The sequence below is a fragment of the Mustela putorius genome, unplaced genomic scaffold (genome assembly GCF_011764305.1).
Source record: "Mustela putorius furo isolate JIRA1106 unplaced genomic scaffold, ASM1176430v1.1 tig00003896_pilon_pilon_pilon, whole genome shotgun sequence".
Classification (NCBI taxonomy): domain Eukaryota; kingdom Metazoa; phylum Chordata; class Mammalia; order Carnivora; family Mustelidae; genus Mustela; species Mustela putorius.
In genome coordinates this window covers 2,256,887-2,280,855 of record NW_025422045.1, presented here as the reverse complement: position 1 = coordinate 2,280,855, position 23,969 = coordinate 2,256,887, and the positions used below count along the sequence as shown (strand labels likewise).

The window sequence follows — 23,969 nt, the reverse complement described above, 5'->3', positions numbered from 1 at the left end:
TCACTTCCTAGCCTTAATTCCCCCTTTTAGAAGATAGTACGGATTTCTTTCATGTCCTCTCGTCACAAAAATGAAAGATGACACGTCTTCATTATAAAGAAATGGCCCCAGCCACTTCTGGAAAAACTCTAGTGGTTAATCAGTTACTTTTAATTTAAATATATATGCTTAATGCTGAATTACACTGTAAAACTCCCAGGCTGATTTATGGTCTCAGTCCGCCTTAATTAACATCGATTCGAGGGGAATAGTAAATGGGAATGGCCTTCACAATTGAGGCTGAACAATGAACTCTCTGGGTGTTGTCCAATTTGTAACATGATTTACATGGAAGCAAGCCCTTCCTTTCCCAGGGTTATCCCTTTTTCATCTGGTGCGTGGGACAGGTTATATATAATCCATAGATAGGAACATTTGCTGTCAAATACTTTGGCTGATTTAGAGCTAGGCCACAAAATGGTCACTATTAATAAAGAAGGAGAAAAAACCTAATCTGAGGCTTTGCAGGGATTCCAGGTTCTCGCTATGTGTCATCGCTTGTCCCGTCTGTGGCGTTTTTACGAAGTGGCCATAATGAAAGTCAGATTAAATGCACAGGATATATACATTTAATCAACAGCCATCGGAGTCTGCGGTGCTGGAAGAATTATAAGAGCCCTGTGAATGCAAATTTATTGCAAAAGAATCCAAGGGGTGGGGGAATGAACGTCTGCTGAATGGTACTACCTGACACGGGACACCGAAAACCCTTCCAGAGTGAGTGATTTAAGTGTAAGGTTTGGCTTGTAAAGCTGCCAGCTGCTTGGTTTCAAAACTTGAAACATTTCCAAAACATTGGATGAGGCACTTTATATGTGCACTAGAGTAAATACTCTGGTTTTACTGCCAATTTAAATGTGCTCAGTTTACAGTAATGAGCTTGTATAGGCATTACCTTGTTTATAGAAAGTGGAACAGGAAGAAATGAACATTAACCATTACCAGTAGCGATTCCCACTGCCTTCTACCACCATGCTGACGGCAAGAAAAGTTTCTTGTAATTCGGGAATATGTCACAACTGACATTGGTGTGTACTTGGCCTTCATGCCATGTTGCTTCAACAGAGTAACAAATGCTCTAATTCAACGTGGCTCTGATAAGGCCGCTCAGACCAGTTGGCTGTTTCGTACTATTTTTTTCCTAAAACAGATGTTAAGAGCCTTCTCAGATATGGGAATCATGGGGCAGTAGAATAGGTAGGACTGATTATATATAATTGAGTTTGTTTTAGCCAAGTCTGTTCTCTCCGAGTGAATCTATCATGGGAGTGATTTATTTTTTTTCCCTTTAAAAAATTATTCGGGTGTGTTTTGATGCACTCCATGGAAGCGATGGTCTTTGTCTTTTGGAATGACTGGCACCAGAACCCCTTTGGCCCTCTTGCACTCTTGGCATCCTGGACTGGAGACGGGCAGACATATTTAACCTGAAAGACATAATTTGCTCAGACTGGAAAAGAAAGAAAATCTAGAAATCTAAGGAGACACTAGTAGGCACAATGCCTAGAAGTGAATAGGTGCTTCGTGAATACTATTGAGGGAGATAAAGGAAGGGTTGCAGGGATGGGGGGGTGTTAATAGGAAGAGAGCCTGGAAACCCGTTTTTTAAGAGACTTACCCTCAAGAGTTCATCTGTGTTTAGACTAGACTTTTTACAACAATGTTGTCCCTACTGATTGCCTGGGACTCCTTGTCTTTATTTCTGCATTTGTTTGCATGGCTTCTGAGAACCCTTTGGCCCAAGTACACATACTTAGGATAGCAGGATTATGCTACCCAAGAATACCACACTTCGCCTACAGGGTAATCCCATTGTGTGGGCTACTAGCAAAATGCAATGTTGACCAAAACCACGAACATGATTCGTGTCTGCAAAGAGCAGGATTCGAATGACACGAGTCTGTGGCTCTCACGTTGTTCTACCACCGCGCGCTGCGTATGTTTTCTGGCTGGTCTGGCTTTACTGCTTTTTTTCTAACTGCATTTTCATGACAAAAAAGGAAAAGGAAAAAGGAAAGAAAGCTAGTTATCCAGTATTTAATAGTTCAAAATATTGACTACCGGAACGTTCCTAGGAAATGAGCTCTAGCTCTTTCTATTTTCCCTCTTGGACCCTCTCCTTTTCCCTCTACTTCCATTTCTCTTTCTCTTTTGTTCCCTTCTCAGTTCATCATTTCTTAGTAGGAAATCCCTAAGGCTTATTTTTCACAGTCGTTAAATACAACTGTATTTTAAAAAAATACTTGCTTTCTAACACTATTTTTTCAGTATTTAGTTTCCTTATCCTTTCAGAGCCTCTTCTTCCTCGAATCTGCCATAGTTTTCATGCCTTTTAATCACAACTCTTTCTAAACATTTCAACTTACAACATTTGAAAGAATCTTCTCTCATGTCTCCCTTCTGTTTGTGATTATGACTAGCTTGATGAGTTTCTAACCTATGTACCCTGTGGGTCTTCGTGGTTTGGGGGGCTTGCTTGCTGGGAGGCACCCTGCTTCCTCTGAAGACAGTCCTTCCTGCAGCAGAGCGTGGGACTGGGATCCCAGGGCCCTCAAGCCCTGGATCTGCTGGCCGGGTACAGGGAATCCTGGAGGGAAGGAGAGCAGCTGGACTTTGATTTCTTCCTTCTCTGTCACCCTCCTTAAACCAGGGTATCAGATCATCTTCAAAGAGGAACTGAAGTCAAGGAGGAGGGGCTGATCAGGCCAGCTGAATCGTTTATTAGGGATAGAGTTTCTTTCTTCTACTTTATCCGTTCCCTACCCTGGGTCATACTCCCTCATTATTTCTTGTTTTCCTGAAGTGTTCTTCTAACATGTCAGCCCACACTGATATCTCCCTTGTCTCAGGCCAGCTCCTGCCATGGTTATCTCTACCATTCATCTTGGCAATAAATTGTAGAGTACCTTACATAATTTAACTTTTCAGAAAGTAATCTTGTCTTTGAAACATGATTATAAGTTCCAGGACAGGAGAGAGCAAAGTACATTGCTCCAAGCCCAGAGTCTTCTGTGGGTTTTCAGTAGTACCTACAAACAACTCTGTGTTTAGAACAGGCTTTCTTTCTTTCTTTCTTTTTTCTTTTTTTTTAACATTTAATTTTAGGCACTCACCACACCCAGTGTGGGGTTCGAACCCACAATCCTGAGATCAAGAGTTGCATGCTCCATTGACTGGGCCTGTCAGGTGCCTCTAGAATAGGCTTTTAGTAAACATTTAGCAGTTTTTTCTGTAAAAATTTCTGCTGAGCTGTTCCTTTCTTAGTTCCAGCTTGCTTTTTTTTTTTTTTTTTTTTTTTCTGTCAAACCTGTTTCTACAGAGGAGGGTTGGAAGGGAGAGAGTTTTGCAGGTCCTTCAATTTTGTGACATGGTTACATTGCACCCAAGAACCATAACTCTTCTTTAGACTCTTTCTTAGATTATTTTTTTTAAATTCACATAATTTAAAGCATTAATAGTTGCTGCCCAGTGTTTCCACTTCTGGCATTAAAGTAAACTATATATTCTAGAGGGATCTTCTGTCACAAAGCAACAAGATCTTGCACAAACTAATGTATGTGTATAAATATATGCATTTAAATGTCATTTTACAATGATCTATTGATAATATATTGATCTTGTATCCTGACACTTTGCTAAATTATACCTTCAGTATTTTTTTTTTTTTTGGTAGATTTCTTAGGAATTCCTATACAGTCAGTCATGTCTGAAAAACAAGACAATATTACCTTTTCAACCTTTTTTGCCTTTCATTTCTTTTTTTTTTTAATATTTTATTTATTCATTTGACAGATAGAGATCACAAGTAGGCAGAGAGGCAGGCAGAGAGAGAGGTAGAGGCAGGCTTCCCGCTGAGCAGAGAGCCTGATGCGGGGCTCGATCCCAGGACCCTGAGATCATGACTTGAGCCGAAGGCAGAGGCTTTAACCCACTGAGCCACCTAGGCGCCCCTGCCTTTCATTTCTTTTTCTTGCTTTATTACATGGTATAACATGAAATATTATTATAACATGAAATCAAAACTATTAGTGCATACATTAATTTTAATGCATTGATTAATTGAAAGAACACTGATCTTAAAATGAATTGGGGGCAAAAGGAAAATGCAAAAGCTAGCTTTTCTATAAAAGCGAATGATAATATCAGCTCTTAGAACAGCAAACTAAACCTCCATCAAACAGCAGCAAAATATGCATTCTTCTCAAGTGCAAATGGTGCATTCACAAAGATAGACCATGTCTAGGCCATAAGACATACTTTAACAAATTTAAAAGAGTGGAAATCATATAAAAAATACTCTCAGTCCACAATAGAATTAAACCATAAATTAATAACAGAAGATCACTGGAAAATCCCAAAATATTTGGAGGTTAAATAACACATTTCTAAATAACACATGCATCAAAGAATAAGTCCCAAGAGAAATGAAATGAAAATAAAACTAATCAAATTTGTGGGATGCAATGAAAACACTATATAGTGGAAAATTTATAGCATTGTGTTATGTATATATAGAAAATAAGAATTAGTCTAAGCTTCTACCTTAGGAAACTAGAAAAAGAAAAGTAATGTAAATCTAAAGCAAGCAGAAGAAAAATAATAAAAAATTATACCAAAGATCAGTGGAACTGAAAACAGGAAAACATTAGGGAAAATCAATGAAACCATGGGCTGGTTCTTTGAAAAGGTCAATAAAATTGATGAATATCTAGCCTGTCTAACAAAGAGAAAGAGAGAAGACATAAATTACTAATATCAGAAATGAAAGAGGGACCATCATGAACATTAAAAGGATAATAAAGGAATATTGTGAGCAACTGTATGCCCACAAATATGATAACTAATGAGTCAATTTCTTGAGAGGCGCTTTCTACCAAAACTCACACAAGGAGAAATAGATAACTTCAATAGCTATATTTATTAAAGAAATCGAATTTATAGGTTAAAAAAAAACCAAAACTCTTCTCACAAAGAAAACTCCAAGCCCAGATACATTTACAGCTGAATTCTTCCAAATATTTAAGGACAATATAGTGCTACTTCTACAGAGACTCTCCCAAAAAATTAAAGGGAAGAGAATACTTTTCCATTTTACTCTTTGAAACCATCATTACTCTGATAGCAATACCAAAGACATTTAAAAAATAGATTCTTAAAATCTCAACACCTGTTAAATTGGCACCCACTCCTCTGAGATACTCATCACTTGTCACCTGCTGCTCCACAGTCCTTTTAAAAAGAAATTATCCTGATCAAGGACCTGGCCCTTTAATGGTCTCAGACTATACTACATGACCTTCTTCTTCCTGGTTTCCTGTATTTGGACCCAGGGACAGTCATTTAATTTACATCTGGGGGCACTTGAAAAAAAGGTGCTGGAACTAATCAGAAGCTCTTCTTGGGAGGTTGACCTAAATGACACCACAAAGGAATAGTTGATGGTGGAAGCTGAGGATGGAAACACCTATTGGCTAACCCTAGATGGGCCCATACAAATTTAAGAAGTTGAATTAGTAATTAATAACTTACCAAAAAAAAAAAAAAAAGAGCACTGGTCCAGACGGTTTCATTGATAACTAACATACCAATTCTCTGCAATCTTCTTAACAGAAAATGGAAGCAAAAGGAACATTTCCCAACTCATTTTATAATGGCCAGCATTACTCTAGTACCAAAACCAGACAACGACATTTACAGGAAAGAAAAATTACAGACCAGTACCTCTTATTATCCTAAATGCAAAAACCCTAAAGAATATTGGCACATAAAATCCAATAATACATACACCATAACAATGTAGATTTATTCCAGGTACACAAGACTGGTTCAAAATTCAAAAATCATTTAATACAATATGTCACATCAACAGGTTAATGAAAAAGATCTTATGATAGTATCTATACATTTAGAATTAGCATTTGACAAAACCTAACACCCATTCATGGTGAAAACTCCCAACAAACTAAAAATAAGAGGAATTTCCTCAACTCTGGGATAAACATCTACATAAAACCTATAGCTAATATCATGCCTAATGAGAAATTAGATGCTCTCTGTCTGTGATTGGGAACAAGAACCTCCCTTTTGCCACTCCTTTTCAACATTGTGCTAGGAGTCCTGGCTAATACAGTTAGCCCAGAAAAGGAAAGAAAGTGGGAAGGAAGAAATAAAACTGTCTTTGTTCAGAGATGGCATGATTGTCTAGGTAGAAAATTCCTAAGAATTTACCAAAAACAAAACTCAGAACCATAAAAAACCCTTCTGGAACTAATAAATGATGCAAGATATAAGGTTAATGTAAAAAGTCATTTGCTTTTCTATATCTCAGCAATGGACAGTTGGAATTTGAAATACAAAACACAATACCTTTATATTACCACAAAAAAGAGAACTACATAGGCATAAGTCTAAAAAATATGTGTAAGATTTTTATAAGGAAAACTCTTGATGAAATTAATCAAAGGAGATCTAAGTAAATGGAAAGATATTCCATGGATTGGAATATTCAATATTATTAAGATGTCACTTCTTTCCAATTTGATTTGTAGATTCATGCAGTCCCAATCAAAATCATGATAAGATACTTTGTCAATATCAACAAACTAATTCTAAGGTTTATAGAGAGAAGTGAAAGACCCAATGGTATTGAAGGAGAAGAAGAAAGTTGTAGGATCTATGGTACCCAACTTCAGGGATTTCTGTGAGGCTATAGTAATTAAGACAGTGTGTTGGCAAAAGAATAGACAAATAGATTAATGGAATAGAGTAGAGAGACCAAAAATAAATGCACATAAATATAGTCAACTGATCTTTGACAAAGGAGCAAAGGCAATGATGGACAAAGAATAGTCTTTTTGACAACTGATACTGGAAAGACTAGATATTCACATGCAAAAAATGAATCTGGACACTGACTTTACACCTTCATGAAAATTAACTCAAAATTAACTCAAAACTGACTATTACATAAATGTAATAGAACTCCTAAAAGATAACATAGGAAAAAATATCGATGGCCTTGAGTTTGGCAATGAGTTTTTAGATACAACAAAAGCTTGATCCATGAAAATGAAGAACTTTTTTTTTTTTAATCTGCAAAGACACTATGAAAGGGAATGAAAAGACAAGCCATAAACTGGGAGAAAATATTTACAAAACACATATCTGATGAAGGACTTGTATCCAAAATATACAAACAACTCTCAAAATTCAACAGCAAGAAAACACCTCAAACAATGGGCAAAAGATCTAAGACACCTCAGCAGAGAAGATAAACAGACAGCAAATAAGCATATGAAACAATTTTCAGCATCATATGTCATTAGGGAATTTCAAACTAGAACAACAAGATAACTACCACACACACACATCAGAGTGGTTAAAATCCTAAAAACTGACAAGACCAAGTGTTGATGAGGATGTGAAGCAACAAAAGCTCTCATTCATTGCAGGTGGGAATGCAAAATGACACACTCCACTTTTGGAAGACAGTTTGACAGTTTCTTACAGATCTAAGAACAATCTTACTACATAATCCAGCAATCACACTCCTAGGCATTTATTCAAATCAGTTGAAACTTCATGTTCATACAAAAACCTGCACACAATAATTTTATCCATAACTTCCCTACAGTGGCAGAAATCAAAATATCCTTTAAAAGGTAAGTAGATAAATTTTGGAATATTCATACAACTGAATATGATCAGCCTTAAAAAAAATCTAACAAGCCATGACAAAAATATGAAGGAAACTTAAATGCAGACTACTAAGTGAAAAAAAGCTAGTTTGAAGAGGCTACCTGTTATGAGATTCTAATTATGTGACATTCTGGGAAAGGTAAATTGATGGAGACAGTAAAACAACAACAATAAAAAGAAGTGTTTATCAAGGGTTTATTGGAAGAGGATGAGATGAATTGATGATAGTACAGGATTTTAGGGCAGTGAAGAAACTATTGTGTATTATACTGCAGTGGTGGATATGTGATACACATTTTTCAAAATTCACAGAAGTATAAAACACAAAGAGTAAAGCCTAATTTAAACTATAGATCAGTTAATAAAATATCAATACCAGTCCATAAACTGACAAATGCACCACTCTAAGATATTATAAATGATATCAAAGATATCTTTTAGATATTAAAAAGAAGAAACTGAGGAGGGGAACATAGGGATATATGAGACATCTCTGTACTATATGCTCAGTATTCTACAAATTCAGAATGGTTCTAAATATTAAAGTATTAATTTTTTAAAAGATTTTTATTTATTTATTAGACAGAGAGATAGGCAGAGAGAGAGAGAGAGAGGAGGAAGCAGGCTCCCCACTGAGCAGAGAGCCCGATGCGGGACTTGATCCCAGGACTCTGAGATCATGACCTGAGCCAAAGGCAGAGGCTTAACCCACTGAGCCATCCAGGCACCCCAAAGTGTTAATTTTTAAAACCAAAACAACATGTCCAGGCAGATTTGAAAAAGAACAAAGCATAACTTTTAGAAATAAAAATAGACGTTGAAATTACCAGATTAGACCCAGGTAAAGAGAAATGGAAGAAACAGTCCAAATGCAACACAAAGAAAAAAGTAGATGAATGGAAATGAAGAAGCATTTTTCAGTAGAAGATCAAGTGAGTAAGTAAATTAAGCTACACATATACGTGCAACCTGCACAGTCCCCTATCTAATATACATGTAAACATACATATTGGAATATAAAGAAACCATTAAAAATGTCTGTAAGCATATTAGGTTTTTAATAGCAAGTTGTAAAACTCATGCAGATATGATCTTGTTTTATAAAATTATATACATATTATTAATATATGTATATGTATTGGGCCTAGAGATATGAATGTGTGAACTTTGGTTGTCTGTGAATAATGAAATTTGAGGTGATTTTCTACTTTCTCTGTTTTTTTGTATAGTTTAAATTGTTTAGAAGAATATATCCCACATTGACAAAAAAATAAAGCTATTTTTACATTAAAAGATTTTAAAAGGGGGGATGGAAAATATGAGTGGTTAATGGACATTGAGCTTAGGTAGCTTTACTAATATTAAACAAAATAGGCTATAAGACACAAAGCTCTTTTTAGTAATGAAGAGGACCACTTCATATTGATAAATGGTTCTGTTTAACCAGAGGACATAACAGTTATGCTCTTATATTCACTAATAAAAATAACCTAAAATCTATAAAGATAAAAATGACGACCCTAAGCGATATATTGACAAATCCACTACCAAAGCAAGAGATTTCAACACAGCTTTCTAATTATTGTTAAAATAAGCAGATAAAATGTCAATAACAATTTGTCCCATTACTAGTGATATTAACATTGGTCTCTTGCTTAAGGTGCTGTCGTGCTAAGTTTCTTCAACATAAAGTACCTATTTTCCCTTTGTAATTACTAAGTATTTTGAGGGAAGATCCTTTGAGACTACAAAAACATCCAGTCTTTCATTATATTTTTATCCACTGATTTTACCACCCATTGATGATTTTTGCCTCCAGCAATTACTACTGTGGTATTTGACAAATGGTGATTATCTAATTCCATCATTCCTTCACAGCTATTAGTGGGAATTCTTTTGTGAACTAGAGCTTTCCTTATCCCCCACTTACATAGTCATTAAAAAATTTCTATAATTATGGGATGCCTTTTTTTTGTTCTGTGAGTGATAATCCCCTGCTATCATTTATTTTGTTGCTTAAATTATCCCAGTTTTGGTCAATGGGAGCCCCTTCACATCAGCTCTTGTATCTTTTTGGTATGTTGCCATCAGTTTTTGAGTATGTACTTGATTTCCAGCACTGCAGTATTCCAGGATCATCCTCTGTTTTTCCAACTACAGCCCTGAAATAAACGATTTCTCCAATGATCCCTGGTTGGAGAAGAACACCTTAGACAGTACTCAAAACTTTTGAAATTTTGAAGCTGAAAAGCTGAGAAGCTGAAAAGAAGCTGAAAACCTTCAAGTATTGGAGGTATTTGTTAGCCTATGTACCAACAAAGTTATCAGTACCTGTTTTTAATTGTCATAAGGCTCAGTCTCAAAAAAGAATAACCTAGTACAAATACCAAATATGGGCGCCTGGGTGTCTCAGTGGGTTAAAGCCTCTGTCTTCAGCTCAGATCATGATCCCAGGGTCCTGGGATAGAGCCCCACATTGGGCTCTCTGCTCAGCAGGGAGCCTGCTTCCCCCTCCCTCTCTGCCTGCCTCTCTGCCTACTTGTGATCTCTGTCAAATAAATAAATAAAATCTTTAAAAAATAAAAAATAAAAATAAAAATACCAAATATTTTCACCTTCAGTGTACCAGGGAGAATAATCCTCACATTTACCTTCTGGGTCCAGTGGACTCTTTATGCTTTTTAAATTTAAATTATTTTATGAAAAATTTACATAAGTAAGAATAAATAGTGAAACCAATAAAATAAGAATTTAAACATAGCAAACCAAATTTTTCTTCCATATTTTCCTGGGTGTTTGGAGGTATTGCCCTGAAATGGGCGAGAGCCTTCAAATGTAACTATCTGCTCATCAGCTATGTATGAAATAGGAAATATTCGTGTCATAAATACTGATTCCAGATTTTAAGCCCACCTCTAATAGGTTATAGCTTATTGTTACTTCTGGTTCTTCTTGCATGTGCAGTTTCACAATGTAATAGTATTGAAATTTTGAGTGCTCATAATTCTGTATAAAAGAGGATGGCTATCTTTTTGTTCCATAATGACAGAATGTTCCCTTTTTTAGTTTTATAAACAGATTGAGCAATCCAATGAAATTTTTCTTTTCTACATAATATCTGTTTTTCAGTCATTTTTATATATACACCTATCTTCAGCATTTGTTTATATATGAATCATACAAGTAAATTTTACCTACAAATATCATAAAAGCTAAAGCAATTGTCACACGTGCTTTTGGCAAATCAGGTTCATCTAGGTTCTTGTTGTAAAATAGTAAATAATTATTGAATGAGTTAGAATATCATATTTTCTCTGTGTATTTATGTTTGTTTTTTGATTCTTGAATTTAAGAAAATTTACTGATTTATCTTAAAGACTCATAGTCCAAGATTTTGCTTTGTTGACTTTACCCTCATCCATAGAGTCTCCCATGTGTCTGTCTCTTTGCCTTTGTCTTCTGACTCATCTACAATTGTGAAATACCTCTCTCTGTTAATCTTCTTTTTCTTACCATGGGCTGGGATGAAAATTCCTGAATTCCTAGCTTTCCAATAAAAAGTGTAAAGAATATGACAAAGAGGGGCATCTGGGTGGCTCAGTGGGTTAAAGCCTCTGCCTTTAGCTCAGGTCATGATCCCAGGGTCCTGGGATCAAGCCTCACATCTGCTGAGCAGAGAGCCTGCTTCCCTTCCTCTCTCTCTGCCTGCTTCTCTGCCTACTTGTGATCTCTGTCTGTCATATAAATAAATAAAATGTTTTAAAAAAAGAATGACAAAGATGATATCTCTAGACTTTTTGTATGTGGTTTTGAAAGATGGTCCATTCATTTGGACAGCGCAATAAGAAAACTGAAGGATGATGAGGTAGTTGTGATGTGTTTATTCATTTCTTGACAGTGCCATAATTTTTTGTTTTGTTCTTTTTTAGCATGGTTGGAAATAAATGATGAGTGATAATGGGATGATTCCTAGGATGATGAAACAGCAAAATATTTCAAGATACAGGGAAAGATCACTAAGGTCATATCATGTATCTAAATGGATAAGATGATCCATGTACCTGAATGAAAACAGTAAGAGAATGAATCAGTTTCATCCTGTTAAAAAAAAAAAAAGTAATTTTTCTTTTTGATCTTTGGAAGACCTCTAAGAATCGAAAAAGTCATGAAATATCAATTCTTACATCTAGGTAGAACTGCTCGGCACCAAAGTTAAATAAAGTGGATTAAAAAGTTTAAGAAGTTTCATTCAAATTGTGAAGAAAGGGAACAAGAAATAGTGACAAGACCCCTCTTCCTTAAACCTGACAATGCTCTAGAAACGAAACTGATCTCTTAATTTTTTTCCCTTTGTTTCCTCGGAGATCATATTGTGTTTCAAAGGAGTACACAGATCTGATGAGCTGGGAACTATTAAGAAGTTTGATAAGCGGAGTGGAAAGAGAGCCAGACCAGGAGTCCAAAAACTATGGATCTGATTCAGGCTTGGCCACTAACTAGTTGCATTTCTTTGGTCTGGGCAATCCTGCAAACTTTGATGTAGTAGAGAGAGCAGAGGACTGACTCAGAGCCACAGTGAGAACCTGCTTCCTCAGACTCTTAACCTCCCTTTCTCTCAACTTTCCCATCTTCAGTAGAGATAATAAAATCCTGTCATTAGGGTTGTTGGAATATTTAATGAACTACGAGAGACTGGAAAACCCTGGGGGGCTGGAACTGCTAGTCATCTTTGATTGTCTTGTGTTTAGAAGTAACTAAGGGTTTATTGAATAAACGAATATATTACATGAAGCATGTCTATAAATTGCACACTTAAAATGTTATGAAATTACTAGGTCATTGTGTTTGTACTTGTTACATATGAATTAAGTACTTAGGCAGACTTAAATTTTTTCCCCGTGTATCTTAAAAAGCCTTCAGGGGGCTCCCGGGTGGCTCAGTTTGTTGACCATCCATCCGACTCTGATTTCAGCTCAGGTCATCATATCACGGTCCTGGATCTGAGCCCTGCATTAGGCTCCTTGAACTGTGCGAAGTCTGCTTAAGATTTCTCTCTCTGCCCCTCCCCCAACTCCTGCTTTCAGTAAATAAATAAATAAATAAAATCTTTAAGAAAACCTTCAGGAAAAGAAGGTTCCTTCAACGCAGGCTTTTTTTTTTTTTTTAATCAAATCAATGGAAAATCAAGTTTCAGAATAATCTAGAACTTGGTATTTAAAATTGTAGATAATATCCTCATTAGCATCATCTGTGACTATCGAAATGGTAGGCAGTACCAGATAAGTTTTTCATTGTGCTTATTTTATTTTATTTTTTTATTTTTTATTTATTTGGTAGAGAGAGAGAGATCACAAGTAGGCAGAGAGGCAGGCAGAGAGAGAAGGGGGAAGCAGGCTCCCTGCTGAGCAGAGAGCCCAATGTGGGGCTTGATCCCAGGATCCTGGGATCACAACGTGAGCAGAAGGCAGAGGCTTAACCCATTGAGCCACTCAGGCCGCCCCCATTGTGTTTATTTTAAATCGACTGATATCTCATAAGTTTGGAAACTTTCATTGTCAGGTGACAAATTTTATAGGGTAAAATATCTTTGTGTTCTTTGAGCTTTCATAGTCCAAAAATATTTGTTTGGATTTCTCTCTTTAGTATCAATAAAAATTTTTACATTTTTTTTGCCTGTACTTTCTCTTTTTGTTCACCTCATTTCTTAGAAATCTTCTGAGATATTAACTTGAATAGTATTTTAAACTTTTGGTCTCTTTGCCATTTTGATAGACTCTCTTTCCTTTTATAAAATTTTTCATTTTTTAAAATTTCTTTTCAGTGTTCCAGAATTCATTGTTTCCATTTCCTTAATAAGGAAACCAATGGTCTAAAGAAATCCACGAGACACACACACTTATGTGTGCTTGTATATAAATGAAATTTATTACGTATGGTTATCTGCATGTCTGTCTGTATCCTTTATCATATCCTTCTATAATAATAATAATCCAGTAATAGAATGTTTCTCTGAAAAAAGAAAGAAAGAAAGAAATCCGTGAGAGATCAGTCTGAAAGACCTTTTCCCTTTGCTGAGCTGTGTAGCCTGCCCAGCAAAGGGAAAGCAGTCTAACTTGGATCTGCACATGTAACTTGTTTAGCTCACTGATGAGTTTGCTCAGTCATTGCTCAGTTCAGGATCTGACTATAAATTAAGTGAATGCTTACTTATTCCAGCAGCCTTCAAGTTCCCCTGTGAAGTTACTTACGCCTCTGACAGAGAAACTAGGATCTAAATCTTGATGACTATTAGCTTGTTCTGTGATTTTACTATCCTCAGTGTATTGTGTGTATGTATGGGACACTCTGTCCTTCCATCTTTGTTTGACTCTCACCCTGGTTGGAGGTTCACTAAAGGTAAGAACTACTTTTCATCTTTGGATAACCTTGAGGTAGAATAAACCTTGAGCATAGAATAAATTCCTGAATTCCGAGAGATGCTGGGCTGAGTGCTGTTCAAGGGGCTCTGGTAATGCTTCAAATTCTGTACTTCACTTATAGGCCATTAAACACAGTGAACAAATATTACTATCATGGTACTTCCATAATACTTGGCTGTTGGTTGGCTTCCTACCACCCATCTCACCGATCCCCTTCTTTTGTCTGCCCCCTTAGATTTTTATTAACAATGAGTGGCAGAACTCAGAGAGCGGGAGAGCGTTCCCTGTCTATAATCCAGCCACAGGAGAGCAGGTGTGTGAAGTTCAAGAAGCAGACAAGGTATGTCCTTTTTTAGCAAAATATTGAAATAATTGCCTTCAGACAATGGAGCACTAAGCTTATGCTCTCCAGACACCAGCACTGACATTTGTTCATCACCTTTTTCCTGAAAGCAGGTGGTTCTTTATTTGGAATGTGATCTCTCCTGAGTTGTGCCTCTCTCTCTCTGTCTCTCTCTAACAGGCAGACATAGACAAAGCGGTGCAGGCAGCCCGCCTGGCTTTCTCTCTTGGTTCTGTGTGGAGAAGGATGGATGCTTCTGAGAGAGGCCGTCTGTTGGATAAGCTTGCAGACTTGGTGGAACGAGACAGGGCAGTTCTTGCAGTAAGTAGCCCCCACAAAACATTAAGTCTTTACTCTGAATTTACCATTCCACTGAAATGCAGATTCCTTAGTCTTTCTGAAGCCCACCTGTGGAAAAAGCTGAGGAGTCCATAATACAGAAAAAATGAGAGGGGTAGGCTTTGGCATCCGATGGGAAAATGCAGGACCAGTGAGTGTCTCTTCTTATTGAATTTTGAAGAACAAAACCATAGCTTCCCATGACTGTTAAGGACCTCTCTGCCTTCTTTTCCAACTGTATCCAACCCTCGACAAACAACACAAAACAAAAATGGTTCAGCAACAGGAGAGTCACCAGGAAGCCTGTGGAAAAGCAATCCCAGATGATTCTTTTGAGAATCAAATAGGACTGTTTTTTTGTTTTGTTTTGTTTTGTTTTAAACCTCCCCAGAGTTAACCTCTTCTGACTAAAGAGAGTCCTTCAGAAGCACAGGGCCTTTTAAACATGTCTGCTTCCTTTGTTCTGCCACGTTCTAGAACTGGAGAGAAAAAAAGGAGAGATAGCCAGGGACAGTAACATTCTTTCACTAATGCAATTTCTCACCTAAAGAAGTTTCTCTCACCTAGTGGTTACTGTGTTTGTTTTTGCTCTTTTTAAAATAAAAGTCGATTTCTTAGAGAATATAAAGTTCTGGGAAACCAGAACCATTTGGGAAAAGTCCGTGTCGTATGTCAGGGATCTCCAACTCGATCACCCGCAGGTGATCCATTAACATGAGGACGTCCTTGTTCAGTCAGACATTCAAAACACAAACGCTGCATCCTCCACTCTGCCCAGGGAAGCAGGGTACAACTGGGCTTGCTCTGGGGGAGGGGAGCACAACGTTCCTTCCCTCATGTCCCTTCCATCTTGGCTCTTTCCTCCAACCATCAGGGATCTGTCCATAGGATGGGAACACAAATGAATCCTGGAACTCTGACTGTATATAACATTTACTTTTCTATAAAAACATTTTCTAATATGGTACTTCAAGGAAAACTCTTTCAATGAGGTGTTTCTGCATTTTGTGAAAAAGGCGTTCCATGGTAAAGTAACTCCTTCTTAGATATTCCCAAGACACTGAGTATATGAGAGACCCTGGAAAGCCCTGCTCACTGTTCTTCACACGTACACTTAAGACTCAGCACTATTTTTCTGGATAATCTGTCAATATTGTGCAAAACTGAATTCTTCAGAACACTTGGGAAGGAATGCTGGTAAAGATGCTTATCTTCTTACTGGGTTATAATTTCTTCGTGCGAGTAAAAACTGCATTTTACTTCTTTTTTTATAAGCCCAGCACAGTTCCTCACATGTAAATGATTGGGGGGAGGGCAGCACATTGATGGTTTATAAGTATCTTTTTAATTGAGTGAAATCTACCCAATATTTACAAATTCTACTAATAGTATGTACCAGGTAATGATATAGTTCATTTCTGCAGTTACATTTTCATGTCATGAAATTCAAGTGCAGCTCTTTTTCTGACGTTCTGTCTCACTGATCAGTTCCTTTTTGCCCTTATACCTAAATGAGATTTCTCTTTTTAAACACTCCAGAACTATAAGAGTAAGTTTTAATAAGAAATAGCCTCTGAAATATAGGGAAGTCCCTGACCAGAGAGCAAAGTTAATACTTCATCCGAGTACACATAATTAATTGAAAATAAACAAGTGAATTTGGCTGGTGTCAGAAGCTCACTGGGACGATATAGGTGGCCCAGATTCTGGTTATTGATTATTTCACTCAGTGCCGTGTAGACCTTGGCCGTGTGCTGGCTGCATGGAGAATGTAGTGCCCATCTCACGAGTGTATACATGTCCTAAAAAGTACACGGAGATAATTTGATTCCCCTTAATAAAGAGGAACCAATATACAGTGATAAGTAATGTGATCTCTTAAAATGATTCCCATCTTCTACACATAGTAACTGGGTAAATTTCATTGTAAGTAATTGTATTTTTATGTCATCAAATGGAAAATATTTCCATTTTATTTTTGTCAGCACTCGAGTCATTCTCACTCCAGTGTGTTGTAAAAAGGGGTTACAGAGAAGGACGGCAGATTATAAACATATGTATTTGCTTATTTAATTTGTTAAACTTGTAACGCCTTTGATATTTCTCAAGTTGAAATACTCTTTTCTCATTTCAGTGTGTCCATTTGGATTTTTTAGTTGTTTCTACAGATTTAAGCAGTTTAGGAATATGTCATTCAAACAGTAACATTTATAATCTACAACTGCTCACCATGTCTATTTTTATTAAATGGACCAGATACTTCCCTATTAATAGGTAATGGTTGTTAACATAAATATTTACAAAAAACCAGCCCTGAAGTTGTTAAAGTGTGAGCTTCCCTGGAGGAGATCTTGTTTATTTGATGGTAATAAATAAACTCGCTGTGCACTGTGGATATTCCATTTCTCAGCAGGGATCTTGGCAGCGGTGGAAAACGTTTTATATTCTCGTCAGTCGTGTAAAAGCCCACGTCCCCACTTCTCTTTATGGATTCAGATTACTGGTGTAGACTCTAAAAAGTCCCCACGCAGCTCCGATCATTAAATAACAGACGCTGGTTTGACAGGCAGATATTCTCTATCAACAGTTGAAGAAATGTTGTGTTTATGTATTATTGGGATAGTGGTTCCTGGAGCGACCAGGCACGAGAACGTGTGCATGCATATTCATTGTGGTTTTTACTAGAAGCTAAATTATATTAGCTGTGCTAAAAATCTGTTTATTTGGGAAGTCGGGGTTGGCCACGTATACAACGTTATTCATATTCATATCTTCTCTCTTCCTTTTTTTCTTCTGCTCCAAAAATTATTTATTGTATCACTAGAAAACTGTCTCCATTTCTTTTCCTACAGACCATGGAATCCCTAAATGGTGGCAAACCGTTCCTGCAAGCTTTTTATGTGGATTTGCAGGGGGTCATCAAAACCCTTCGGTATTACGCAGGCTGGGCTGATAAAATTCACGGGATGACCATTCCTGTAGGTATGTGAAATCTGAGTACATTGAAAAGGAAACATGAGGCTTCACCAGAAATACACTTTCACCATCAAACACGAACAGCTGTCCCATAGCAGGTAGGGCACACTCACAGCAGCTTGAACTGAAGAACCGAACAGACCACATCACTAACTCTGCCAGCATCCCTGTTGCTGTGTGTGGACAGTCTACACATAAATGCAGTGGCAAGCCGCTTCCACCCACCTGGCACTCAGCTAAGATGCAGGTGGACGTGGCAGTCACAATGTTGAGCGCTGGGGGTGCAGCGAGAGGGGTGTTGGACATGGGAAAGTCAGGGATAATTCCACGAACATTAAGACTTGGTCCTTTCCCTCCTGAAATGTGAAATCTATGGGTTTGGAAGAAAGTACTCTAAAATGTTAACAACAGTCTCTTAGGGGTGAGATGGTGGATAATTTATTTCTCTTTTTTATACTTGTCTGTATTTTCTATAATGAACATGAATTCCTTTCACAATCTGTAACCATTCTTTCTTTTAAGATCCAGGTTAGGAGCTAAAACCCACAGAAGAAACAAAGACGTCTATGGGAGAGTGACTGAGCTGCCGGGTCGTGTGGCTTGGTCTGCAGTGCTGTAGTCCTCTAAAGGGGAAGGGAGGTGTCCAGACAGAGTTCATCAGTGGACAGGGTCCAGCCCATGCAGCGGGTGCCAGTGACAGCTAATACCAGGCTGAGATCTTAGCAACGCCAAGGGGAAGGTAGTCTTATTAGCATCCTCACTGACAGAGGAAGAAACCGAGGCCTAGTGAAGATAAGCAATTTTCCTGACTTGCCGGCAAGTTAAGTTGTAGAGCTGAAATTCTGACATTAGGGTCTGGCGAATCACTTCACTTTATGGTCATGTTAGATTCTGGGAAGAAGATACCATGAGAGGGAAGGGAGCAGCCGAAGTAGATAGGAAGATGCCGGTAGCAGCAAACACACGTAAGGAAAGGAAACAAGTGTTCTTGGCATGGCTCCTAGGGACAGCTAAGTGCTTAGCCAGGCACTCTACCTTTGTGCTCTGGAAAACAGCCCGATTTCCACGTGTACAGTCGGAGGTGTGCAAAGTAGGGCTTTGTGTTGCTTGGCCAGAAAAAGGGGAGGCTGGCTGGCCGTGTGGATGGAGGGCTTAGAGCGGTGTTTCTCAAACTTTGGCGTATGTATGTATTGCTTGGGACCTTCCCCAAGCACAGTTTCTGCTGAAAGAGATCTGGGCTGGGGCCTGAGATTCCGCTGCTCACCAGCGGCCCGTGGCTGCCTGGTGGGGCTTTTCGGCCTTGAGCAGCGAGGAGAGGATCCAGACACCAGCACCAGGCAAAGGTCTACTATGACCCTTCACTCAGGCATGGGGTGAGATGGGAAGTCGCTGTGAGCATGGAGAGGGGACAAAGGTGAGACTGCAAAGGTTTATTTTAAAATTACCTCCATGAATGGTGGCAGCCCAGGGAATGTTAGTCGTTAGAAAATGGGTTTGCTGTCCTAGGCGCTCTTCCTTGCCATGCCGAGGTTTTCCTTGTTCGGCACACTCGGGTTGGAGAAGGTTGCTCCTCAGGAATGTCAGGCTCTCCATGCAGTCCTGGCTCTGAGTATTTTACAGAACCCCTGCTCTCTAACCCCAAGGGCTGGATTTGGGAATGGCCCAAGTGGAGCAGGGTTACTGAGCAAGCCTGTTGGGGGTCCTGAGAACGAAAAGCTTTGTTAAAAACAGAACACATGTCAGCCTTTTTAGGTTGTTCTCTCCTGGGTCAATGCAGAAAGGTAAATAAACAAGACCGAGACCAAAGGCCCTTGGTTTTTTGTTCTCCCTACCTCCCCCCACCAATTCACTACTAAAACAAAATACGTTTTGGGCATTTAAATATCTTTTATGATTTACAAACATCTTAAGAAGTAAGGTGCGACAGAAGGCTGAATACATACATCTCTATTTGGCCTAACAATGTCTTGGTGTTTTTTGCTTTCTTAGAGAACACTCTTGTTAGGTAAAGATTTCCTGGAGTCTCTGATGCTTGATGCTTTATTTTACTTTATGTGGCAAGAGGTGTTTGGTGCATAGGCATCACTGCTTTCATCTGATGCTCTTTGGAGATCGTAAGGACATTGATGTAGGAGTTAGAAGTACAGGATTTCGAAAAGGCTGTCATAGTACGTTTACACACAAAATGGTGTTCAGCCCACGAAGGAGAAAAGGGAGGCATTCTCTTAAACCCTAACTCCTGTTTAGTTTCCCTAATTTTTCTTAAAGTGCATTTAGAGGGATACCAGGTGAGGGAGGCTCCAGAGAGTCGGGAGGCTAGTGGGGATTTGAGATGGAAGAGATGTCGCTGCGGTGCCTCCGGGAGGTGAGGGAAGGCTGGAGGCAGACGTGAACTTGGCCGCTCTGCTCTCTGTTCCAGGTGTAGGTACAGCGGCTCTCGACTGTAGGCTGCTAAGAATTCAGCTCCTCTGCCCCTCCAGCTAGCTCAGGGTTTAGGGAATCTAGCTGGACTGAACCGGGGGAAGGGAAGATACAGGAAAGCCAGGGAAGGGGGGCAGTTATTAGTTACTTATTCTCAAATGTGTTTAATCAGTCCATTCGCGTTTGTCCTTTGTAACTCCGTAACTTAACATGAGCTTCATTTTGTCCCTGCATTCTTTGCTTTTCCCACCGAAATCAGGAATATAGGAAGGTTATTAGTCTTTAACCTTGCTGTCTTTATTGTGTTACATACATTTCTTTGTGAAATACCCTGGTTTTACATTTAGAATTATAATACAAAGGAATAATGTAGTTTATATCTGCACAGTACTTGATTGTGTAAAATGTTCTTTTACACACAGGACCTGTGTGATTCTGAGTGTGATCCTGTGAAGCAGGTTGGGTTTTAAAAGGTATTATACCCATTTTACAGATAGGAAAATGAGAGAGCAAGAGTTTAGTGTCTTGAACAAGGTTACATGGCCAGGAAGTGGCAGGCCTGAGATTCAAGCCCAGGTCTCTTTCTGCCTAAGCCATTGTAGACCCTCTTCTTACGGAGACTTGGTCCAGCAGGACAGGAAGATGAAGAGGCCAGTTACCCTGGTGAAATCTTTAATCCTCTGCAGATTTTTAGATTAATAGACTTTTGATTCTTATTATTCAGGGTAGTTATGTTCTGTAAAGTTGGCTTGGACGCTGAATCAGCAAATACCAAACTGTTGCTTCAGAGGAAATAGGGGGATGAAAAGCACAGTTCTATTTGGTGACCCATAAAAAGTAAACCAGAAAGTTTTTTGTGGTTGTTGTTTTTTGTTTTTTGTTGTTGTTGTTGTTGTTTTTTGTTTTGCAAAATATAAGATTACTTTGTTTTCATTGAAGGACATCCTATGGTTCATCCAGCCTAGTATCTCTGACACTGAAGGACAAGACCCAAAGACAGTAGGAAGAATTATGCTGTTGTCACTTTCACTCTTTCCCATTTAGGGAGGCAGGGTGTTCTGCCCTGTAATGGAAGAACTCTTTCTTCATCTCTTCTACCAGGCACCAACTTAAGCTTCTCAGTCATTCACTCTTTCCTTCATGCATTCATTCACTCGACGGGTTTTTTGTTTTGTTTGTTTTTGAGCACCTGCTATGTGTCCTGGCCATGATGTAAAGTGCTGGATATACAAAGGTGAGTAAGTAAGATGGTCAAAGAACAGTAAAGAAAACAAGGTAGACAATTTTTGCAATTGCAGTTGCAATATAGTGTGGCTTATTCAGCTGTAGAAGCATGAGGTCTGATGGGATGCCGCAGGAGAGGTATCACTGGGTCTTAAGGCTTCCTGGAACAGGTAGGGGTATGTACAGCATGAGCCCTGAAGGGCAGCTCAGTGAAGAAGGGAGGTTGGACCATCACGGGTGGTGACAGTAGCCTATGCAGAGTGTGGAGGGAGGACAGTACTGTGTGACAGTGGGTCTGACCAGATAGCCAGGTGGAAAAGATGGTGGGGCTCAGGGTAAAGCATGCTACAAGCTGTATTCCAAAGTGGTAGGTAGTGAGTCACTGAAGTCTTTTAAATAAACAAATGCCTTGATTGGTCAAAGCTGCATTTTACAGAAAGCACTTTGATTCACAGGATGCCTGGGTGGCTCAGCTGGTTAAGCTGCTGCCTTCTGCTCGGGTCATGATCCCAGAGTCCTGGGATCGAGTCTCACATCGAGCTCCTTGCTCAGCGGGGAGCCTGCTTCTGCCTCTGCCTGCTACTCTGCCTGTTTGTGCACTCTATCTCTCTCTGACAAATAAATAAAATCTTAAAAAAAAAAAAAAGAAAGCACTTTGATTCTATAATCAGTTGTTAGAGCAAGGACGTGCTTCTTTCCCTTCTGGTTGAACCATAGCCTCCCTTTATATTTATATTTGAGAAGAAGAGAAACAGGTTACAGCATGAGCACTTTGAGCCTTCTACCAGAGAGCTGCTTCTCCCTCTGAATTGAGAACTTCTCCCAGCCCTCCCCATTCCCTCTCCTGCAAGGCCCACAGTGGGACACTGTCATGGAGTTATGCAGTATTGGTGTGATTCACAAGGCTTTCAGTGTTGTTCTCTTGACAACACGGGTTTTTATTTCCTGCCATGCTATTCAGTGGAGCTGTTCTTCCTGAGCATAAATCCTAAGCTTTGACCCTTTTACTACGGCACCTCCTAATTATGCTGATAAATAATAACCATTACTGTGATTTATTGATCACTTTGTGCCCATTAAATTATCTCTAACCTCATAGCAGCCCTGCAGGGGGAATATTATTTTCCCCATTTTGATTGTTTTTAATCTATATCAAAATCTTCTGCCACTTTTCACGTCCACAGACTCCTTGTGACGGAGGAAGGATCCAAGCTTGTTTTCAGTTTACTGAGGGAGAAATGGAGGTTAATTGATTTCCTTGACTTAAGATTTTTCTATGTAACAAGTGATTCTATTGATTGTGTGATATATAAGCAGGGAAAATATCCATGCTTTAAGCCGAATTCTGACATGAAGATGGCTTTATGATACATTAGCATATAGCAAAGGCTAAACAATCTACCCAGGTCATATGTAATTATTTTTCCACTATACCCCCTTTCAGATTTACCTTTTGAACTAAAGAATAAGCTAAAAACATGCAGACATTGGCTCAGATCACAAGGCATTGCCTTCGAGAGCTCAGTCTAGCTTAGTGTTGTTGACAGAGAGTGGGCATGGTGAGGTCTTCTATTCACTCATACCGAGAATGAGGAGCTGTTTGCTTGACCTGGATCCTTTGTAGGACCTGAATTGCTGGTGACAGGAGGTTGTGAAGCCTGCTTCACACCTCTTTGAGAAGTTAGGATGAAGGAAGACCTGAGGGGTCCCAAGGCCAGTCTACTCATTTTTCAGACAAGGAATCTGAGGTGGAGAAGTCACTTTTTTCCCAAGCGCACGTGATAAGAGTAGTGGTGGAGCTAGGAGGTCTTCTTGACTCAGGAACATGTACCTCACCTCTGGGAAGCTACTAGCAGAGTCGGGGAGGAACAGCGTTAGCACACATCAAGTCTTAGTGTTTGCATAGGCATGTAAGAGTTTATCATTACAGCTGTCAGTGTTCAGTGAGGTCTGCTCAGTGTCGGAATACATAGGTATTTGCTAGGGGACATAATGGAATAGCTCAGTATAGCTGGTCTAATTGTTGAACACTGGGGTCATCACAAGGGTTACTAACTCCTCAAAACACAGCCTAGAGATTCCCTTCACTGAATTGTGTTACAGATTTTTATGCTACTTAATAAACTCACTTTTAGTGAGTATATTAAACTTGCTGTAGTTCTTGAAATATGCTTAGTATTATAATTGGAAGCTATTTCTGGAGGTCCATGTTAGAATTATTTCCCCTCAATTTCTGGAACATTACAGATTTTTCTGATTTTATTGACATATTGTCTAAACATACTCAAGTTCATGTAGAGACTTGAACTTGGTATTGGCCGGTATTCCTATGAGAATAAAAATTCTGTTAAAAAAAAAAAAAAGAAGTATTCCAAGCAATGATAAAATCTGCCTTAAGAAGCAAGGATAACGCTGAAGAATAATTCAAATAATGAAGTTGTTCTATTAAGTAACTGCTGTCTCTCCTGTGTAGTTTGACAGGTTCCCATCAAGAACATAGAACAGTGGCT

At 38.7% G+C, this 23,969-nt stretch overlaps 1 protein-coding gene across 3 annotated transcripts in view; it reads left to right on the top strand.

The window, feature by feature from the left end:
* ALDH1A2 (aldehyde dehydrogenase 1 family member A2) overlaps positions 1-23,969 on the top strand; it is a 93,562-nt gene that overhangs the window by 24,794 nt on the left and 44,799 nt on the right. For all 3 annotated transcript variants that reach the window (XM_045067405.1, XM_004777289.3, XM_045067404.1), the window contains 3 exons: positions 14,392-14,496; positions 14,680-14,820; positions 17,691-17,820. In XM_045067405.1, coding sequence (XP_044923340.1) covers positions 14,392-14,496; positions 14,680-14,820; positions 17,691-17,820 — 376 coding nt within the window. The remainder of the gene's footprint in view (positions 1-14,391; positions 14,497-14,679; positions 14,821-17,690; positions 17,821-23,969) is intronic.